The 20,803-nt window shown below is 43.7% G+C and overlaps 1 protein-coding gene, 1 non-coding gene and 1 pseudogene across 3 annotated transcripts; all 3 read left to right on the plus strand.

Annotated features, from left to right (window-relative positions):
* The first annotated feature begins 4,625 nt into the window (after positions 1-4,625).
* On the plus strand, positions 4,626-10,057 carry LOC103304353 (HLA class II histocompatibility antigen, DQ alpha 2 chain-like). Of its 2 annotated transcripts, none has more exons than XM_054721996.1 (5): positions 4,626-4,757; positions 8,179-8,427; positions 8,874-9,155; positions 9,514-9,577; positions 9,753-10,057. In XM_054721996.1, the coding sequence occupies exons 1-5, from the start codon at positions 4,676-4,678 to the stop codon at positions 9,877-9,879; spliced, it is 804 nt and encodes a 267-aa protein (XP_054577971.1). In that variant the 5' UTR covers positions 4,626-4,675; the 3' UTR covers positions 9,880-10,057. The 2 variants fall into 2 exon arrangements, with proteins under 2 accessions (XP_054577971.1, XP_008159491.2); XM_008161269.3 differs by having other exon boundaries at positions 9,404-9,577; positions 9,753-9,826.
* Positions 10,058-13,769: 3,712 nt separating this feature from the next.
* LOC129150499 (carboxy-terminal domain RNA polymerase II polypeptide A small phosphatase 1-like) lies at positions 13,770-14,360 on the plus strand (annotated as a pseudogene).
* Positions 14,361-20,439: 6,079 nt separating this feature from the next.
* Positions 20,440-20,543, plus strand: LOC114229557 (U6 spliceosomal RNA). The gene has a single exon (XR_003615572.2). It is a non-coding gene; the product is annotated as a U6 spliceosomal RNA (small nuclear RNA).
* The last annotated feature ends 260 nt before the right edge of the window (positions 20,544-20,803 follow it).

Raw genomic sequence — 20,803 nt, forward strand, 5'->3', positions numbered from 1 at the left:
AGTTTTTTTAGAAACTCCATACTGTTCTCCACAGTGGCTGCATCAATCTGCATTCCCACTAGCAGTGCCTGAGGGTTCCTTTTTCTCCGCATCCTCGCTAACACTTGTCGTTTGTTGATTTGTTGATGATAGCCATTCTGGCCAGTGTGAGATGGTACCGCATTGTTGTTTTGATTTGCATCTCTCGGATAATTAGTGACTTTGAGCATGTTTTCATGTGTCTCTTGGCCTTCCTTCTGTCTTCTTTTGAAAAGATTCTATTTAGGTCCGTTGCCCATTTTTTTATTGGATCATTTATCTTTCTTTTATTAAGTTTTATAAGCTGCCTGTAGATGTTGGAGATTAAACCTTTATCAGTGATAACATTTGCAAATATGTTCTCCCATACAGTGGGATTTCTTGTTGTTTTGTTGATGGTTTCTTTTGCTGTAAAAAAGCTTTTTATTTTGATGTAGTCCCATTTGTTTATTTTCTCTTTAACTTCCATTGCCCTAGGGGCAGTATCAGTGAAGTAGTTCTTTCGGCATATCTGAGATTTTACTGCCTGTGGATTCCTCTAGTATTTTTATGGTTTCCCATCTTATGTTTAAGTCCTGTATCCATTTTGAGTTTATTTTTGTGTATGGTGTAAGTTGGTGATCTAGTTTCATTTTTTGCATGTATCTGTCCAATTTTCCCAACACCATTTATTGAAGAGACTATCTTGACTCCATTGTATGTTCATGCCTCCTTTATCAAATATTAATTGAGCATAGTGGTTTGGGTTGATATCTGGATTCTCTATTCTATTCCATTGATCTATGTGTCTGTTCTTGTGCCAGTACCATGCTGTTTTGAGAACCGTGACTTTGTAATACAGCTTGAAATCTGGTATTGAGATCCCTCCTACTTTATTCTTCTTTCTCAGGATTTCTGTGGCTATTCGGGGTCTTTTTTATTCCAGATGAATTTTTGGAGAGTTCTTTCTAGGTCTGTGAAATATGCCATTGGTATTTTAATGGGGAGTGCATTGAATCTATATATTGCTTTGGGTAGTATGGACATTTTAATGATGTTGATTCTACCAATCCATGAACATGGTATGTTTTTCCATCTGTTTAAGTCTTCCGCTATCTCTTTTTTCATTGTCCTATAGTTTTCCATGTATAGGTCTTTTACCTCCTTAGTTAAGTTTATTCCTAGGTATCTTAATTTCTTTGGTGTGATGGTAAATGGGATTGCTTTTTTAGTCTCTCTTTCTGTAAGTTCACTATTGGTGTATAGAAAGGTTGCAGATTTCTTGACGTTAATTTTGTATTCTGCTACATTGCCAAATTCATTTATTAAGTCTATTAGTTTTTTGATGGAGTCTTTCGGACATGTGTAATACTTTAAACAATAAAGAATTTAAATTTTAAAAAACAGAAGAGCTAGTAGGAATTACATTATTAAATATCAGAATCATTGTCTTTGCAAGGCCCATCTGCTTTTTTAACTTGATCCTTGTGAGAGGCCACGTGACCGGACATCAGTACACAGGCCTTTGCATCACAACAAGGTAGCCCATGACCTACAGTTCTCCCAGCTTCTGTATTTGCAGCTGGAAGACCATGGAAGACCTTTGTGTGAGAGCACGTTGTGCACACTGGAGCTCAGCAGACCTGAGTTCAGCTTCCTTGAGAAAGCTGCACTGGGAGTTCCAAGGGGATAAAAGGAAATGGAGACAGAAAGGCGAGTAAGATCCATACCAAATACGGAGGCACTCCGACTCTCACACACCAAACCCATTTATATCCACTCAAAACCCAGAGAACCCTGTGCAAATTGCAAAAACAGCCATGAATACTTTGCAGTCTGTTAAGCACCCCCTGATCTGAGCTGGTGCGGGACTTGCTTCAACTAACAGGAGGGAGTGGAAGCAATGCTGTGGGTTCTAGTTTAGGCTTAAGAGGCCCTGCAGATGTTCTCTGGCACCAGGGAGCCTTCCAGCACCTTCTGAATGAGCCTCAGTCAGCCTGCTGGATAGCAAACCCACTTGAGGGAGGCCCGGCAGCCCCAGCTCAACCACTTGAGGCCGCAGACCTTGAGGAGCCCAGCTGAGGGGACCTGAGCCCGGCCCAGAGCATGAAGACTGCCCAAGTGGGCCCAGCACACTTTACTCTTACAGAACCAGGAGAAAACCATTAAGTTTTGGAGTAGATTGTTACATGGGAAAATCCACCTGATGCCACCCTCTTCAAAGAAACCCTATTTCCAGTGATTTCCAGGGCTCCTGTGGCCCACAGCCATCACTGCCACAGGAAGGAGGCCCAATGCATGAGGGAGAACTTATGGGCTGTCACTGGGCTAGGCATGATGTTCTCATACCATTATCTTTATTGATGTTTATTATTACATAGTAGTTCTCATCTGGGAATACGTGCCATGTGCCAGGCACTGTGCTGTATTCGAACCTTATAATTTATAAATATTATAATTTCATGTCATCATAGAAACTATCAGAGTTTTCACCCCGTTTCTAGGAAAGAACCATAAGGCTCCTGTATTTTGAGGATTTGCCCAGGCTGACGCAGCGGATGAAATCAGAAGCAGTCTGAGTACTTGTTCATTTGATGACAAAGCCCGTCTTCTCTGTACTTTGCCACTCTGGGCTCTGCCTTGTTGTGAAGCATCTTTAACGATGGTGATGGTGGAGGTCTTGGTGGATCTGCTTAATATTGAGATTGAAGAACCAGCAGGCACACACAGAGAAGAGATTCTGATTTCATACCTTCCCTCCCTTCACAGAAGCTCCAATGCGTCATAAGCAGGGCTGTGTCGGGGAAAGTAGCTGGAAGTCAGAGCTTGAAGAATTTGAAAATACACAGGTTTTAGAGGCTGTCATAAATGTTAATTACAACAACCTGAGTAGTGTCTAAATAATTTTTAATATATTTTTATTGATTTCAGAGAGGAAGGGAGAGAGAGAGAGAGATAGAAACATCAATGATGAGAGAGAATCATTGACTGGCTGCCTCTTGTATGCCTTCCAATGGGGATGGAGCCACAACCCAAGAATGTGCCCTGACTGGAAATCTAACTATGACCTCCTGGTTCATAGGTCGACACTCAACCACTGAGCCATGCCAGTGAGGCTCAAGTAGAAGCTCTTGGTTTGCAAGAGCAAGCCCCCCAAAAATGATAAGGTTTAAATATCTATCCTAATTATTTCAGTGCACTGGACTCTGAATCCACGCAGAAGGAGACCCCTCCCCAGCAAGGCCTCATGGCTTGCCTTGTGACATTTTATCTCTGCCTCTGACCAGCTGTGTGAGCCTGGGCACCTCACCTCTCTGCTGCAGGGCCCCCTGATAAAATAGGACTGGTATTAGAGCATGGCAGGTACATTTAAGGAGTCCTAGGAATTCATTCCAAGTGCAGTGAGTGTATATCCTCACAACAACCTAACGGGGTGCTGTCAGTGCCCCCAGCCAAAGGCACCGGGAGCACACCTGTGGTGAACAAGCCGATGTTATGTCATCGCAGTGAGGGAGACACTCACTTTGGGGAACTGTGAGGCATCGCGGTCAGAGGGTGCTGGAACCAAAGAAGCAGAATCAGGAGGAGACGTCTGTTCAGAGAATTAGTGCAGGACCAGTTTACACAGTTGTGGGGAACTGGGCAAGTCCAAGACCCACAGGCAGCCCACTGTCAGGAGGGGCAGCTGGAACTCTCAGAGCAGCCCAAGCTGCAGCCGGAGCGGAATCCACTCCCTCAGGGAAGCCTTACTCTGCGCCTGGGACTCTTCAGCTGACAGATCGGCTCAGTCACATTATCCAGCATGACCTCTGTCACTCAGTCAATGGGTTGTGGGCTTTAGTCACATCTACAAAATATCAACATTTGATTGACTATCTGGGGACTATAACCTAGCTGACACATAAAACTGATCATTAACCTCAGGGTTTGGGCTTGTAGGTGATCTTGGGAAGGATTTGAGAAATAGAGACTTTGTTCTTAACAGGAAATGGGTGCTGGGGTAGGTAGTTCTACGTATAATTGGGCATCTTAATACATTTTACCTGCAAGGAAGGAGGACAATACTGAAGCTAAAGCTCTAATTGGTAGAGACTCAGCAGTCAGCTCTGGCCGGGTAGCCTCATCTGGGTATGCCAAGGTTGCGGGTTCAGTCTCTGGTCACATACAAGAAGCAACCAATGAATGCATAAATACATGGAACAACAAATCTATGTTTCTCTTATTTTCTCTCTCTCTCTTTCTCTCTCAAATCAATCAATTAAAAAATAATAAAAAGGAGCAACAGTCCTTCACGTTCCCTGGGAGAGAGGTGTGCTTGGCCATTTTTGTGGCTCAGACAATGTTCATGTTTTGGTTATTTAGGCTGTGAGAACCAGCAGGCACACACAGAGAGGAGATTCTGATTTCATACCTTCCCTCCCTTCATGGAGAATTCCCTCAGGTCCACTCTGAGCAGAGGCTGCATCAGAACCTCAGAACCCAGGATTTCCCAGTCCCTGCCAGGCCTCCTGTTACACACTCTTCAACCAGCAACTGAGGTGTCATCACAGAGAGGGTTTCTGATTGGCCAGAACCTGCAGTGTTTGGTTTGGGTGTTTTTAGATTTCTTCCTCAGCTTGGTCCTCACCATTGCTCTACAACTCAGAGCAGCAACTGCTGAGACCACCTTGAGAAGAGGATGATCCTAAACAGAGCCCTGATTTGGGGGGCCCTCGCCCTGACCACCGTGCTGAGTCGCTGTGGAGGTGAAGACATTGTGGGTGAGTGCACCGCTGAGCCAGGTGGGGACTGGACGGGGGAACAGAGTTGAAGGGAAAAAGGATAGAGATGTGCATAGAAACAGTAGCGATTCCTCAAAGGCAATCTCAATATCAAGCAGATTCAAAAATTATGGTTTTTCCTCCTGTGGGAAACCAGAGTCCCCACCCAGTCTCCTTGCTACCTCAGCCATTGCACACTGCACCAAGGCCATCATCCTGGTTCTAAAATGGATCCATGACATTCATGTGTGATTGCCTCAAGATTAGGATGTTTTCACAAATAGATGTTTTGTTACTAAAATTCATGAACTATTGCTCCTAAATTTTTCTGAACAACTTTTGGAGCTTTTTATATTTCTCCTGTATTTTACGTTGCGGTAAAGAGTTTCGTGAATTATGTGTACATGTAGATATGAAGAAGGGTTCTTTGCTTTGCCTCACATTCACATACATTTCCAAGCTGAAAACTGGCACGGGTGGGGAGTGGGAAAACAGCCCAGTGAGGGCCTTCAGACAAGTCATTTTGTCACATGGTTTTCACTTAATCCCAGTTACCTCTTATGCATCACCTTACAGAAAATCAAGTAAAATAGGTAGTAGGTGTGCTTCCAAATAAGGAAGATGAATAAATGTCAATGATATTTAAAATTACTACTACTACAGGAATAGCTGTATAATTTTCCATTAACAAAGCAGGGAATATCTTTACTTTTATTTTAAAATTGAGAAATTTATGGTGAAAACTTGGTGAATTAAATTATATTAGCCTCATATGGCCTGTCCTTCACCACATCTAAGGAGGCTCTGTAAGAGGAAGATTGGGCGACCAATTACGGTTTGTTCCCCTGGGCCCCTCCACCTCTGTTGCTCACTTTCCACCCTCTCTTCCTCATTCCCTTACCCTCCTTTCTTTCAAAGTCCATCCTTGGCTCTTTTCCTGTTTTATTGGCATGAAGAGTGGGTTTGTAAAAGCAAAGTAGGAAAACCAAGCACTGTAGTTCAAAGGGGAAGTGAACTGGAGGTTACCCTGATCTTCAGCGATGTTATTAACCATGGCTGCCCCCAGGATTTCTTGGTTTGGTAGGAAAGTGTTGTCTGCTTCTCCAGAGCATGTCCAAGTCCCCTTTTCTCAATGTCACTGCAGGTGCCCTGGTCCGGCTGGACGTACCCCCCACAGTGGGCACAGGGCCAAGGGCCTGCAATGCCTGTAGGGCCCCATGACAATGTTTTCCTTTCTTTTAAAATTAGAAGAAAAAATGAACTTTTAGGGTAGAAGAAACTATTTTAATTTAGCCTGGATTATATTTGCCTTTGTAGCAATATGGTCATAAAATATGATTATTCAATATTTTTATGGAAAAATAAAGGCTCACCTAACAACAGTTCTTAGGGCTCATGAGCCATAATGCAGCCCGGTCACCGCTGAGTCTAACTTTCACAGGATGCTGCTACCTGCGTGTCTGTCAGTCTTCCCAAATCTATGTTGTCCTGGAGAACAACGTGGACATTTGCTACACAGTTTGAGCACCAGGAGCTCAGTGCTGGGACTCAGATGAAGAGACATGCTGTCTGCCCCTAAAGGGAGCTCAGATTAGCGATAGGACAACACGGTGCCCAGAGCAGGGCCGCTGCTGGGCAGGACAGTGGGCCCAGCGAGGCTGAAACTAAGTTTAGTAGTTCCAGCTGGCACAGTGATGTCCCTCAGCAGCAGCGTGCAGCCAGGACACGTGCAGATGAAAGGATAATCATATATATTCATGTTTGTAATGGAGTCAAGAAGGTTCATTACAAGGACAAGGAGGCTTTGATGGATGAGGACTAGATAAACTTGCAAAGAGGACATTGCATGGAGGGGCTGGAGGTCATAATGTGGTCAAAACTATGCTTCATGAGGGGACTTAGCTAAGAAGTTGGTAACTAAGCAGAAACTTCAAGAATGAACTGGAGGTGTCCAGGAAATCCTGGAAGATAATTTGAGAGAGGAAAACAGACCCTTATAAAGACCAAGGATCATGAAAGGGTGACATCTGGTTTGATGGGCAGGTGAGGTATTTGTGGAGGACTCAGCACAGTACACCCATCGGCTCCTTACTCACCTGTGACTTTAATATTCATTAAGCTCCTCGCTGGCAGCATTTTACTCCTCGCTCCTCGCAATGTCTGAAACCTTGTTGATGGTCAGGAAATAGGAAGGGAGGGAAGAGGAAATGGTAAAAGGCTCAGACACGTTGGACAGTCAGGCTCACCTGGGCGGAGTCAGCTGTGCTGGCTGCCATCTGCTTTGGCGTCACAGACAAGTACACTGTCCATTCGAGGGAAGGGCCAGAGTTTTCCCTGAGTCCTCAACAAGGTAAGTGTTGAGTCAGAAAAAGGAGAGGTTTAGTAACGTCCTTCAAAAAAAGAAGAGGGGTGGGAAATGACAGAAATCCAAAGTCTAATGAAGTTTCCAGTTTCATTTCAGAGGAAACCAGGTGCTCTCCTCTAAGGATCACCCTGTTACAGAAGCAGAGCTCTTAGCCCTGGCTGGTTGCTCAGTGGTTAGAGCATCAGCCTGCACACGGAAAGGTCATAGGTTTGATTCCTGGTCAAGGGCAGGTACCTGGGTTGCAGGTTCAATCCCCAGAGCCACCTGTGAGAGGCAACCAATTGATCTGAGAGGTTTCTCTCTCTTTCTTTCTCCCCCCTTCCTCCCTCACACTCTGTCTTAAAAAAAAAAAAACAAAAAAAAAACAATGGAAAAAATATCCTCAGGTGAGGATTAACAAAAATACAAAACCCAAAAAAAGAGACCTTAGATTCTTAGAAGCATTGTTTACCTTTTATGTGTTTTGTGATATTCTCACTGCCCTTATCCTACTCTTTCTTATTCCCTAAAATAGAGGCAATTCTTTAAAAATTATATCGGGTGTGCTTTTCCTTGTTAAAAAAATAAATAAATAAAAGGAGGAAGGAATCCTTGTATAGCACATGTTCTGTTCTGAGCCAGTCCTGAGGGGAGAGGAGCCACAATGAATGTGTTATTAACTGATGGAGAAATTGAGAGAGAAAACTTATGAAGCAGAGGGACGTAAACTGAATCTCTGGGAAAGAAAGCTAAGGCTATAGTCATTCATTCATTCCTTGTTCTGCCCATTTCAGTATTTATGAAATACTGGAATGTTGGGTGCTGAGTTGGCAAGCAGGGAATAGCAGTAAACAGGCCTGTGGAATTCTGTTCCTGTGACAGGAGCAAATGTGGGAGTGGAGAGGCAGCTGGATTCTAACAGGACAGCCAGGGGAGGGAGCAGGCGCTGGGGATTGTCTGCAGGCTGTGCCGAAGGTGCAGCACACAATGTTAGCACGTCCGTTTCTTGTCAGTTTGTTTAACAAGGTCCTTTCTCTCCTGTGTTTTGCACCTCCCTGCTCCCACCTCACTGATCAGCTGACCACGTTGGGGCCTATGGCATAAATGTCTACCACTCCTACGGTTCCTCGGGCCAGTACACCCATGAATTTGATGGAGATGAGGAGTTCTACGTGGACCTGGACAAGAGGGAGACTGTCTGGCAGCTGCCTATGTTTAGTGAATTTAGAAATTTTGACCCTCACCGTGCACTACAAAACATGGCTATTGCAAACTACACCCTGGACCTCCTGATTAAACGCTCCAACTCCACTGCTGCTCCCAATAGTATGTGCCCAACATCCTGTGTCTTTACTGAATCTACCCTTCATAACAGGCCTCACTCCCTTCTCGCCTCGGATAGATACCCTTGACTCTATAAAATGCTCTCCTTTCCAAGGAGTCCCAGATCTTCTCATGGTATTTGCTGATCTCTCAGCCTCTCCCTTCTTACAAATCACATATTTCCATGAAATACAGATTCTTGCTCCCCTATGCAATCCTCGACTCCTTCCAGGATGGGTCCCCATAGACCCCCACCCTAACAAGGGGCCCACAGAGAGAAGGGCGTGGGGATGGCATGCAGGCAGTGTACAGAGGCTCACAAGCAGAGGGAACAAGAGCATCTCCGCTCTCCGATGGGGAAACGTTGGTGGGAGGCCCCTCCAGGATGCAGGGACCCTCAGGGCAGAGCTGCCCACGATTCTAAACCCAGTGCTGCTTCCTCACCGTAGAGGTTCCTGAGGTGACTGTGTTTCCCAAGTCTCCCGTGGAGCTGGGCCGGCCCAACACCCTCATCTGTGCCGTGGACAACATCTTCCCTCCTGTGATCAACATCTCGTGGCTGAGCAACGGGCACTCCGTCACGCAGGGTGTTTCCGAAACCAGCTTCCTGTCCAAGAAGGATCATTCCTTCCTCAAGATCAGTTACCTCACCTTCCTGCCTTCTGCTGACGACGTCTATGACTGCAGGGTGGAGCACTGGGGCCTGGACCAGCCCCTCCTGAAGCACTGGGGTGTGTATGAGCCCCCTTTGGTGCCTTCTTTTCTCTGTCAAGTCAGGCACTCTGCCTTTTAGCTCCTAAATCTCATGGCTCAAAGCCTCTTTCCTACACCTCAAGGATTTCTAATGACAGACTTTATTATCCTCCCTCAACCTGGAGCCAAGTCTTTGTAGAACTAACACCACCCCTCCCACCTCATCTTGTACACATGCTGTGAGCCAACCTTCCGCATTCTGACCCCCATCACCTCACTCCCACAGAGCCCGAGATCCCAGCCCCCATGTCAGAGCTGACGGAGACAGTGGTCTGCGCCCTGGGGCTGGCCGTGGGCCTCGTGGGCATCATCACAGGCACCGTCTTCATTATCCAGGGCCTGCGCCCAGCTGGTGCCTCCAGACAGCAAGGGCCCTTGTGAGTCACACGCCAGAGGAAAGGTAAGGATGCCCATGTGTTAGAGCTGGACCGGGAGACACAGGACAGGGGGAAGGAGGGTGGGAAGAGATTGTGGACACAGCTGTGGTTGGAAGTCGTAGTAGAATTGGGAAACGGCATGAGGATAGCACAGGAGCCCTGAGACCCACGAATCTCATGTCTGTCCTGTCACTGCAGGTGCGTTGCCAATCTTAAGAGCAGAAGAGTGGACATGCTGGGTGACCTGGAACTATTCGCTGGCCAAGTCCATCTTAGTCCTTCTCTCCTCCACTGCCCCTCCTGCCATCTCTTCTCTGGGACTTAAGGTGCTGTGTCCTCTCAGAGTTCACAAACCCTTGGAATTCTCCCCCTCACTCCTGACATTTTTTCTTTTCTCCGCTGTTACCTACTATGGAAATCCCTGGGATATGCCTCATTCCTTGTGGCCCTGATGTGATATCTCCATGGAAGCAATAAATCCCCTTTAGGAGGCCTTTTGTTGATTTTTTTCCCTCTCTTTCATCTCACAGCTGACTAGGACATGGCTAAGAATGGCAAACCCTCATGCTTCAGGCCCCTTTCATTTATTTTACAGATATTTCATGCCCAGGAACAAAAGAGCAGCCAAATATATCCTGATAATATTTTGATATCTTAGACGAGGTTAACATTTCTCTCTTCATTTGGGTCCCACCTTTGGCCACTTCTCCCCTACTACCCCTCCTCCTGCTCTGCCCCTATTCAGGCATCAGTGAAGATGATACATACCCTCTGCCCTTGGTGCAGTTGTGTTACTGTAATATAGTTTTTTAAAGTTATGACAGAGAAATTAAGGAAAGAAAATGTACTTGTGGAATTTCAATAGTACCAAAAGTAAAATTCTTTTTCTCAAAACATTAAATTTGTAAAATCAATGATGATATTAGAAACTTCCTCTCTTCCTCGCCCATGAGGAGATAGGAATTCTCTAGGCAAGAGAAAAATGGAAGTCAGTCAGGAGGGCATTAGAATGGGGTGATAATGTGGTTTCTGACAAGGGCCAAATGCTTTGTCCTTACTTAGGGTTAGTAACCAGTGGGTGTCAGAGCCAGCCTGACAATTGAAGCAGGTTGAGGTAGGTAGGTGGGAATTAAGAAAATAAAGAAAGACAGGAAAGCGGGATCGGGAGGGTTGCAAGCCATTGACCAACTGCAGCAGCTTTATTAACTGTGTAATGCCTTTTATACACAATCACTTGAGTAGGAGGTCTGTCAAGAAGAATGTACTCTCTGTTCCTCTTAATCTCTAAGGAAGAGATAGAACAGAAAGGCAAATTCTCAGTATAGCAAATCTCAGTAAATAGTTAAAGACTTCTTGGTAAGCCATGAAAGGTTGCTCTCATTCTACTGATAATCGCCATCCAAACAAGCCTGGGAAAACTGTGTGGGTAGAGGGCTGAGTCTTATCAGTCCCTTTGGGTACAAGGACTGTGCCAGCTTACACCTCGTCTCCAACAGATCCCCCTTCTTTATTTAATTTTAAGCTACTAATAATAAAAGTAAAATTTAAACATTAATAATAAAGCTCTAGCCGAAACCGGTTTGGCTCAGTGGATAGAGCGTCGGCCTGCAGACTCAAGGGTCCCAGGTTCGATTCCGGTCAAGGGCATGTACCTTGGTTGCAGGCACATCCCCAGTAGGGGGTGTGCAAGAGCCAGCTGATCGATGTTTCTCTCTCATCGATGTTTCTAACTCTCTATCCCTCTCTCTTCCTCTCTGTAAAAAATCAATAAAATATATTTTTAAAATAAATAAATAAAATAAAGCTCTAGTATTAAAACAATTGCAAACAATGCCAATGCAAAACTAAATTACATACATGTTATCATTTTCAAAACTTGAATGTCAAGAGCAAAACTCTTGTTATTAAATAATAACAAAACAATAAGAGAGAAATCAAAACTATGGACATGTTAACATTTTTAGCTACTAAATGAAAGAAAGTCTCTTGTGCTGCTGGTGTATATTTACTCAGAGTCCTTGGACTTGGCTGCGCAAGACTTTGCAGAAGACTGCAGCTAACAGATGCTAATATGAGTAGGAACATGGTTGAAGAAGTAGCTTCAGCTTCTTGCTTTTCTATAATCTGCTGCACTTCAGTCATTAACTTCTTCAGATGACTCTATGTTGGCACCTGAGTCCCTTGCGTAGCTTTCAGTTTTCTTTTTCCTCCACTTTGCTGTCATTAGGGCAGTACTTAGTCCTTTTGAGTGAAGGGACACAGGAGCTTGTCTGAGTCTATTGTGGTGATGGACATAATGCTCTGGCATCCAAATTGACTGCATTGCTCCTTCTGGAAAGATATAAAACACAACCTCTTCCCCACATTATTACTGAATCTGATAAAACTCTTTTCTGGTTTATGCTTCCGTCCACCTAGCTGACTCAGTGGAGGCTATTGTACAGGAGGCCTGATGCCTTTCACCTGCTGTACGATCCTCTGCATCACAATTCAAAAAAATTTTAAAGTAAAAAAGCATGACTGAGCTTCTCTTGAGGTGACACATAACATCTTTCTCCCCTTTTTGTTTTACTAAATGATTTTGTACGATTGGTTCTTTCTACAATTGAGTGACATTCATTTTGCTAGATTTGATTAGGTTTAAGTCCTCGGGGATTTACCCCTAAAGTTGGCACAGGAAGGTGGATAACACACTGAGGATATTGCTTCTAATAAAACATGGAAATTGTCGTTCTCAAATAATATTTTAAAGACTGAAAATTAAATGAAAAGTTCCTCTGAATTAGTGTGCCCTATAGTAGCTGTTTCAATAATTTTTGCTATACTTACCACATAAGTACTATTACTATAGGTTGATGGGCTCTGTCGTAAAATCTGTTAAGGCATAAATAAGAGCTTGTATTTCTACTGAAATATAAGGGGTTTGAAGGACCTTTGTTCCCCTGCTGTAGTAGATTTAGCCTTTCTAGAACTGGATCTATCTGTAAAAATGGTTAATGCCTGAGGTATAACATTTCTTTTAATGTGGTAGTTAATACCATTCCCTGTGTTAGAAATAAAGCAAGCCCCTAATCTAGGGGTCCTGATAGAACACAAAACATCAAACATTTTGACTTTTATGTAGAAGGGTGTGTACACATGATCTGGAAGCACGCATACCGACTTTCCTTGCCCTTGGTCCTGGGTAACCTGTAGCAATGCACAGCTGCTGACTGCTAGTATGGCAAGGCGTCTTTACTATTTTTATTTCTGGACTATTTCTCCTCTGTTCTTGTGGACCACTGCCTATTCTGTGGCTGGAACAGTTCTATCAGGTCCTCTCTGGGATCCTTTGTTGCAGGAATCTATACAGGCTTTTCTGGAAATATACAAACATATTCTTGACCAAAGGTTAATAAAGAAATCTTTTTTATAAATTAGACTTGGGATCTTTTTGATTTTTGTCTAAATAATTTTTCTTTGGCTTATTTTGACACCATAAGATTTTATGGGTGTCTTGTTATTAGTATTATAAATGAAAATTAATATTTGAGTAAAATTTTTAAAGCAATTAAGGCTTGCTATAATTTACTTGCAGGATATTTCTTTTAAGATATTATTCTATTAATCTCCTTTTGTGTATTATTATGAGGCTTTTGTAAAAATTTTTAATGTAGTTTTGATAACCTTTTATTTTTCAGTTTTGTACAGAAATATGACTGCTTTGGATTCATTGCATGTTAAGCAATTTTACTATGAGATGAACTATTAATAAAGTTTTGTTAATACTTCAGGAACAGTTTTTTGTCTAGTATAATTAAGTTTTTATGAATACTTACTTATTTTAATTAGCCAATTTAAATTAATCTGAAATAAAGCTTAATTTATTTATTAACTTTACTTGTCCTAGATTATGGACAATAAATGATATTAAGTTTCTGCTATTAATCTTTAATTTTATATAAAACTTATTAGAGAGGAAAAACACAAATTATTTACCTTAGTTTAAAAGGCTAAATATATAGACTTGATATTATAATTCCTACAACATTTGAAGGAAACCTCTTTATTTCCTTCCAGAATAATTTTTAGGCTATAGAGAGTTTTATTTAAGAATCTTGGTGGGGATCCCTCCTTCCCACCCATGCCCCAATTCCGGCCCGAGCCGGGCGGGGCGGAGGCCGGGCACCAGCGTCGGGGCCAGAGTCTGGCCGGAGCGCAGCGCACAGGGCCCCCATGGACAGCTCGGCCATCTTTACTCAGATCAGCAAGGAGGAGGCGCAGGCCCGCTGCGGGGCAAAGGTGACCAGAAGTCATCCGCTTTTCAGAAGCCCCGAAGCCGGGGCATCTTCCTCTCACTTTTCTGCTGCATCTGCCGGGATGATGGAGGCCCTGCCCACCCTCAGTGGGGCACCCCTGCTTGTGGAGGAAAACGGAGCTGTTCCCAAGACCCCAGTCCAGTATCTGCTCCCCGAGGCCAAGGCCCAGGACTCGGACAAGATCTGCATGGTCATCGACCTGGATGAGACCCTGGTGCACAGCTCCTTCAAGCCAGTGAACAATGCTGACTTCATCATCCCAGTGGAGATCGATGGGGTTGTCCACCAGGTCTATGTGCTGAAGTGGCCCTATGTGGACGAGTTCCTGCAGCGAATGGGTGAGCTCCTGGAGTGCGTGCTGTTCACTGCCAGTCTGGCCAAGTATGCAGATCCAGTAGCTGACCTGCTGGACAAGTGGGGGGCCTTCCGAGCACGGCTGTTTCGTGAGTCGTGTGTCTTCCACCAGGGGAACTACGTCAAGGACCTGAGCAGGCTGGGCTGAGACTTGCGGCGGTTGCTTATCTTGGACAACTCACCTGCCTCTTACGTCTTCCATCTGGACAATGCCGTACTGGTGGCCTCGTGGTTTGAAAACATGAATGACACAGAGCTCCATGACCTTCTGCCCTTCTTCGAGCAGCTCAGCTGAGAGGATGACGTGTACTCAGTGCTCAGGCAGCCAAGGCCTGGCAGCTATGAGGCACCCTGGGGCCAGGACCTGCCCCTGACCACACCTATACCTTTCACACATGGACTCTTCCTTAGGAAAACCCAGCAGCCTGGGCCACCGCAGTGCCATGGGGAAGTGGGCGTCTCCCCCACCAGCCTGGCCCGGCTGTGAAGGGGCAACAGGCTGCACAGAGGGCATTGAGACCCTGGGTCCCTGTGTCAGTGCCTTAGAACCTCCTCGCTCTTCTTGGGGGACCTACGGGGCCCTGCATGCTGCTCCCCCTTTCTCTTTCTATGCTGCCATGTTTCTCTGCTGCCAAGTTGGGCCTCTTGGCCCTTTTCAGTTCTGCTTGGGGAAGGGGCAGGGTTCCTGCTGCCCTATACCTTGGGCCCCAGCCTGGGAGCGTGGACACCAAGTGCCTTGCCTAGAGCCCTCTTCCCCACCTCGTTTTCCCAGGGCCAGGTCAGGTCAGCTCTTGCCTGGAACAGTCTCCAGACTGTTGGTCGAAGAGAAACTAGTCCTCACACCTCTTCCGTGGGGACTGATGCAGACCCCACCACCTCCGCCTCGGAGGGCACAGGAGGGGAGAAGATTGGTTACCACTTGTGAGAGCAGCAGGGGTTTGTCCTTCAGGACCGAGTCCTGCTTCTCTGGACTCCTCGGCTGAGGGCTGCTCCCCATATCACCCAAGGCTCTGGGGCTTGGCTCCCCCAGCTCCAAGTGTGGGGGCATAAGCAGGACCCCTTTATGGTGCCATATAAATATGTATATGTGTATATAGATTTTTAAGGGAAGGAGAGGGGGAAGGGTTGGACTAGAGACAGCCCTTCCTCACCCCTTTCCCAGGCCCATAAATTGGGGGAGGGAGGAAAAGAATTTTTACATTTTTAAACTGCTATTTTCTGAATGAAACAAGCTAGGCCAAGGAGCCCTAGGACCTGTCCTCTGTCCCACACATCCTCTTTGCTTCACTTAAAACATTTATTGAGCACCTTCTCTGTGCCCAGCCTGTGCTAGGCCAACCAGCTGAGTGTGTGTGCACAAGGGGAAGGGAGTATCTCCCCACCATCCACCCCATACTTCACCCGTGCCTTTAGGGGATCTGTAGGAGGTAGGACACTTCTTATGGGGTTTTGGGGGTATTCCTGCCAAACTACCTCCTCCATGCCAGCCCACTCTCTGCAGCCCCCTGCCTCATCCCCTGCTGGCTAAGGGCTGTTCCCAGGACATCTGCCTTCCAGCTCTGCCTCCTTTACCTGGAATCCCTCCCCCAAATGCTGAGTCTGGAGGTCAAGGCCTTGGGTTGTTTCCAGGGCCTAACAGTTAAGGGGACCCACATATCAGTGCCAAGGGGGATGTCAAATGGAGATGTCCTTGTTTCCCACCTACCCCCAGATGGGGGTGGGAGGGAGGACATGGCTGGTCTGAATTTGATGACCCTCTCATTTAAGTGCCTTCTCTGTGTTAGAGAGCCCCTCAAGTGCGATGCAAACTAAAGAGAAAGCCAGATACCCTCCTCTCCCCCCCCCCCCCAAAAAAGAATCTTTGTCTTTTGTTTTACAACACGTATCCTGTAGGGCTGTAGTTTGAAGGTCAAGTCTACAGGTGACTAGCTAGCTATATTACAAGTACTTTTATAGTAAGGCTGACTACTAATTTACTTTTAAATTTAACATTTTAATAACAATCTTAGTTTATACTGTAAATATTAGTGAAAGAGAATTCAAAATTTTAAAATTTCTCTTTTTTATTAAAATTATAATTATATTTTAAAGTAACCTCTTAGGCTTATTTGTATATACAGAGAGATAATGGGCTTATTTAAAGGAAGGGGGTTGGCCTTTGTTATTTCAAGATGGCGGCTGCAAACCATGTGGCCAGAGGGGCAGCTACTCAATCTGTTCTTTTAAAAGATAGTCAAATTTATATTGTAGATAAAACTTTTACTAGCTGTTTCTGGTCTTTATTAGAATTGTTTATAAAAATATTGGCTTTTTATTTAACTGAAAACCTTGATTATAATTTAATGAGCTAATTTATTTAAGTAATTAAAGTAGGTATCTTCATTTAAAATAAAGTAAATTTATGTCTGATTCCACAAGCCACAAATGTTGCCCTGCCTCTAGCTTAATGCAGGCGGCTACATAAATTCAGGCAGTAAATGGTGGCTTCTAATCTGTTCTGAGATTTTACATGGATTCAATTATTTAAACATTGATTTCTTATGTAACTCAATTTATATGAGACCTTGATTATATTTTAAAAGGCTAATTTATAAATTAACTTAAGTAGGTATCTTTAATTAAAAAGTAAAGAAACTTATTCAGTAAAACTTATAGGTCTGATACTTTATTGGTCTGATCTAAAAGCATGGCTTTTGTCTTTCTAGAAATTCTACTGCTGTTGAAAAATTTGGCTATATTTAAGAAATATATTGTTTTTGCCCTTCTTACAAGCAAAAACCTTTATAATATTTAATATATATGTATAAGTAAAATATATTAACTTTTATTTGATAAAGCTTTCCATGCGGTTTCAAGTATCACTAGGTTTAATTAAAAACAAAATTTCTTTTAAGAGAGAATAGACTTTTGAAAAACATTTCGGGGCCCATGAAATGTCTAAAAGTCACTCTCAGTCTTGAAATAACCTGGAAAGATCAAATATATATGAATTAAAGGTCATATACCTAAGTTATCTTAAAGAATATCAATTATATTTAAACTGGATCATAGAATTAATCCTCTTTTTAAAATTAGACCAATAACTAATATATTTTGAATTCCTAATTATCAGAGAAAACATAACATTTTATTTTCTCAAAAACACATTTTTATATTTTAGGTATATATTACCATATTTACATAATTTCTCCTAATTCAATATGTACTTTAAACTTTCAAAGCTTGCAAGTCAAACATTTAGCAGTTTTTAGATTAATAATACTTTACATTTCTAAGAAAAATACAAGACATAATCAAATAGATTTAATTCTGTCCTCTAAATTTTTTATGAGGAAAATTTACTTATTTTCTTGAAGGCCTTAAAAGTCAAATTTTTAACAAGGTTCATTAGTATTTTAAAAACTACTCTTTATTATAGAAATGAGAGTCCTGTTGCTGGAATTAGCTTGAATTTCTTTCAAGAAGACTTTTTCGCCATTTTTCTTAGGAAAAAGAGCCAGTTTTGGGTTTCCTATTTTCTATAGCTTTTGTAGAGAGATTCCAGCTGAAGACAATCTAAATGTCCAAAATCAGACCATGTGCACATTCTGTCTTACAGCTAAGTTCTCTCCCCATGAGTACAGAAATTCCAGACACATTTCTAAATTTTTAAGACTTTTTCATGGCGAGAAAGAAAACTTTCAATTTAACATACTAGGAGACTGGGCTTCCATATTGGATCGCCACATGTCTCCCCTTCCCCCACATCCTGCTTACTTCATGGGAAGCATCAGCAACAGATCTGGCTGAATTTCTTTTCATGCTTAAAAGATAGACAGATCTCATCTCAAAAAAACTGTTGGCCCAGAAAGAAACTCACTACAGACCGATTCTTTTGCCTGTCACCATAACCATTATTGCTTGTCTCATTTTCGGTTCTTATAAGTGTATTTCTAATAGCACATGATCTCACTCATCTAGGGGAAATAATGAACAACATAGACTGATGAACAAGAACAGACCCAGAAACAAGGAGGCATGGATCAGACTGTCGGGCCCCGGGGGAAGGTAGGGAAGGGTGGGGATAAAGGGAGAGATCAACCAAAGGACTTGTGTGCAGACATATGAGCCCAACCAGCGGTTAAGGACAACAGGGGGGTGGGGGCATGTGTGGGGAGGGGGGTGGGATGGAAATGGGGGGACGAGGACAAATATGTGATACCTTAATCAATAAAGAAATTTTAAAAAAATTAAAAAAAAATAAATAAAAGATAAACAGATCTCAAACTTTTTCTTTCTTTTTCGCTTTCTGAAGTAATAACTAACACCCAATTTGGCTAAGATTTGCATTTCCCTACGAGTTCTTTTATAATGGTTAAATATAACCTTAAGTATTCTTATTGCAAGTAATCTTATTTTAGGAGAGCATATAACCCTGCCCTCTCCACACCAGAGGTAGTTTCAGTAGTGGAGTTCCACTTATTACAGATTTTAAATTCCAAATACAAACTAAGATTTTTTATTTATTTATTTATTATTTTTCACAGAGAGGAAGGGATAGGGATAGAGAGCTAGAAACATCGATGAGAGAAACATCGACCAGCTGCCTCCTGCACGCCCCCTACCAGGGATGTGCCCGCAACCAATGTACATGCCCTCGACCGGAATCGAACCTGGGACCTTCCAGTCCGCAGACCGATGCTCTATCCACTGAGCCAAACCAGTTTCGGCACAAACTAAGATTTTAATTTGAACAAGAAACCACATTATTTTATGATCATGATCACATAGACTTCAACATTTGCCTCTAAAGGGCACTTTCCCTTTCTCTAATTGTTCCATGCTTTACTCCCGACTATCAAGAAATTGCTCCTCCCTTACCTTAATGAGTGCACTCTTTATCTGGAGGAGTTCCTCACCATCTGCTTCCCAAGTCCTCAGGTCCCTGTATTCAGGCACCAATTGTCAGGGCCAGCATGACAGGTGAACCAGGTTGAGGTAGGGAGGTGGGAATTAAGAAAAGAAAGAAAGACAGGAAAGCAGGATCGGGAGGGTTGCAAGCCATTGACCAACTGCAGCAGCTTTATTAACTGCGTAATGCCTTTTATACACAAACACTTGAATAGGAGGTCTGTCAAGAGGAATGTACTCTTTGTTCCCCTTAATCTCTAAGGAAGAGATAGAACAGAAAGGCAAATTCTCAGTATAGCAAGTCTCAGTAAATAGTTACAGACTTCTTGGTAAGCCATGAAAGGTTGCTCTCATTCTACTGATAATTGCCATCCAAACAAGCCTGGGAAAACTGTGTGTGTGTAGGGGGCTGAGTCTTATCAGTCCCTTCAGGGGCAAGGACCATGCCAGCTTACACCTGGTCTCCAACAAGTGGGAAAGGGGTGGGAATAGAAACCACAGGCACACGGGGTCCCTAGATATAGGTGTAGCTTGTCTTGCCTCCTGTATGAACCCTGCTGGCTAACCTGTGGATGTTCCTGTGCCGCCCTGGCATGTGGAGGACACAGGATGAATAGGCTGCAGGATGTGACCAGGCAGGTAAGCCCAATCACCATCACCAGATCTGTGTCCCTGTGCACCTGGAGCAGCAGAACAGCCTGCTAACCCCGCCCCACCCTCTGCTCCTGCCTAAGGAAGGGGAGCCTGTGAGGGAGAAAGCACCTGGGCGCACAGGTATGAGATCATGCAGCATGGTGGGTGCTGGCCTGCTCTGGATTCCCTGTCTCCCAGTGGAAACCCTGGAAGGGAGATGGACTCACAGAGGGATGCTCTGGCCCTCCAGGATGCGTCCAACACTTCACTCCTTAGTGTGTGCGTGACCAGAAGTGGAGCCATTGCGCCCTTTGCAACTCTTTCCCCCATGTTGCCTCAGTCTTTCTGCCCCGCATGACTGTGTCCACACATTGCACCTAGGATGGCGTGATGGAACAGCCCCAGGATGTATGAGGCTGTCCCTGTCCATGCCATCTGCCTGGAGAGCTTAACATGTAACTGGGAGAGACAGATACTAACAGAATAACTGATGCAGCATAGTTTGGTTCAAAGAAAGCTAAATCCAAATCCAGTAACTTTTAGCTAGTATTTTGAACTGTGTAACACTAGAGTTAAGTATCTGACATTCTGAGTCATATTGTTCTCAACCACAATGTGGGAATAATACTTACTTTGCAGAAGTATTGACAGAATTTGAATAATATTGATATACAGGCAGTGCCTTAAGCTAGTGTACAAATACCTTGCTAGTGCTCCCTTCCGCAGCACATATACCAAAATCGGAACAACACCAAGGTTAGCATGGCCCCTGCACAAGCACGACACACAAATTAGTGAAGCAATCCATGATCTTTTACATAGATGCCTAACCACCGTGCTGTACACCTGAATACAAAACAATATTGTCAGCTGTAATTAAAAACAAAAATTTTGCTAATTATAAGCATAATTCATTTATTAAAAACAATGGATCACATTATATGAAAGCACTTTTGTTTTTTGAGCCCTTTAATGATTTAGGAGATTCAAACGTGAAGCTTTGGATGAATTTATTTTCATACATTAATTGGAGAGTTTCTTTTCCCCTCTAGAATGAGAGAAGTTGAGATTGGG

This window comes from Eptesicus fuscus, chromosome 10, assembly GCF_027574615.1.
Source record: "Eptesicus fuscus isolate TK198812 chromosome 10, DD_ASM_mEF_20220401, whole genome shotgun sequence".
In the NCBI taxonomy this organism is placed as follows: domain Eukaryota; kingdom Metazoa; phylum Chordata; class Mammalia; order Chiroptera; family Vespertilionidae; genus Eptesicus; species Eptesicus fuscus.

What these genes read in the sequence shown, in the direction of transcription:
- LOC103304353 (XM_054721996.1), top strand. Translation starts at nt 4,676, where the DNA reads ATGATCCTAAACAGAGCCCTGATTTGGGGGGCCCTCGCCCTGACCACC. An exon ending in CTCCACTGCTGCTCCCAATA is followed by an intron (nt 8,428 to 8,873) that starts GTATGTGCCCAA and finishes TCCTCACCGTAG; the next exon opens with AGGTTCCTGAGGTGACTGTG. An exon ending in GCCCCTCCTGAAGCACTGGG is followed by an intron (nt 9,156 to 9,513) that starts GTGTGTATGAGC and finishes TTCATTATCCAG; the next exon opens with GGCCTGCGCCCAGCTGGTGC.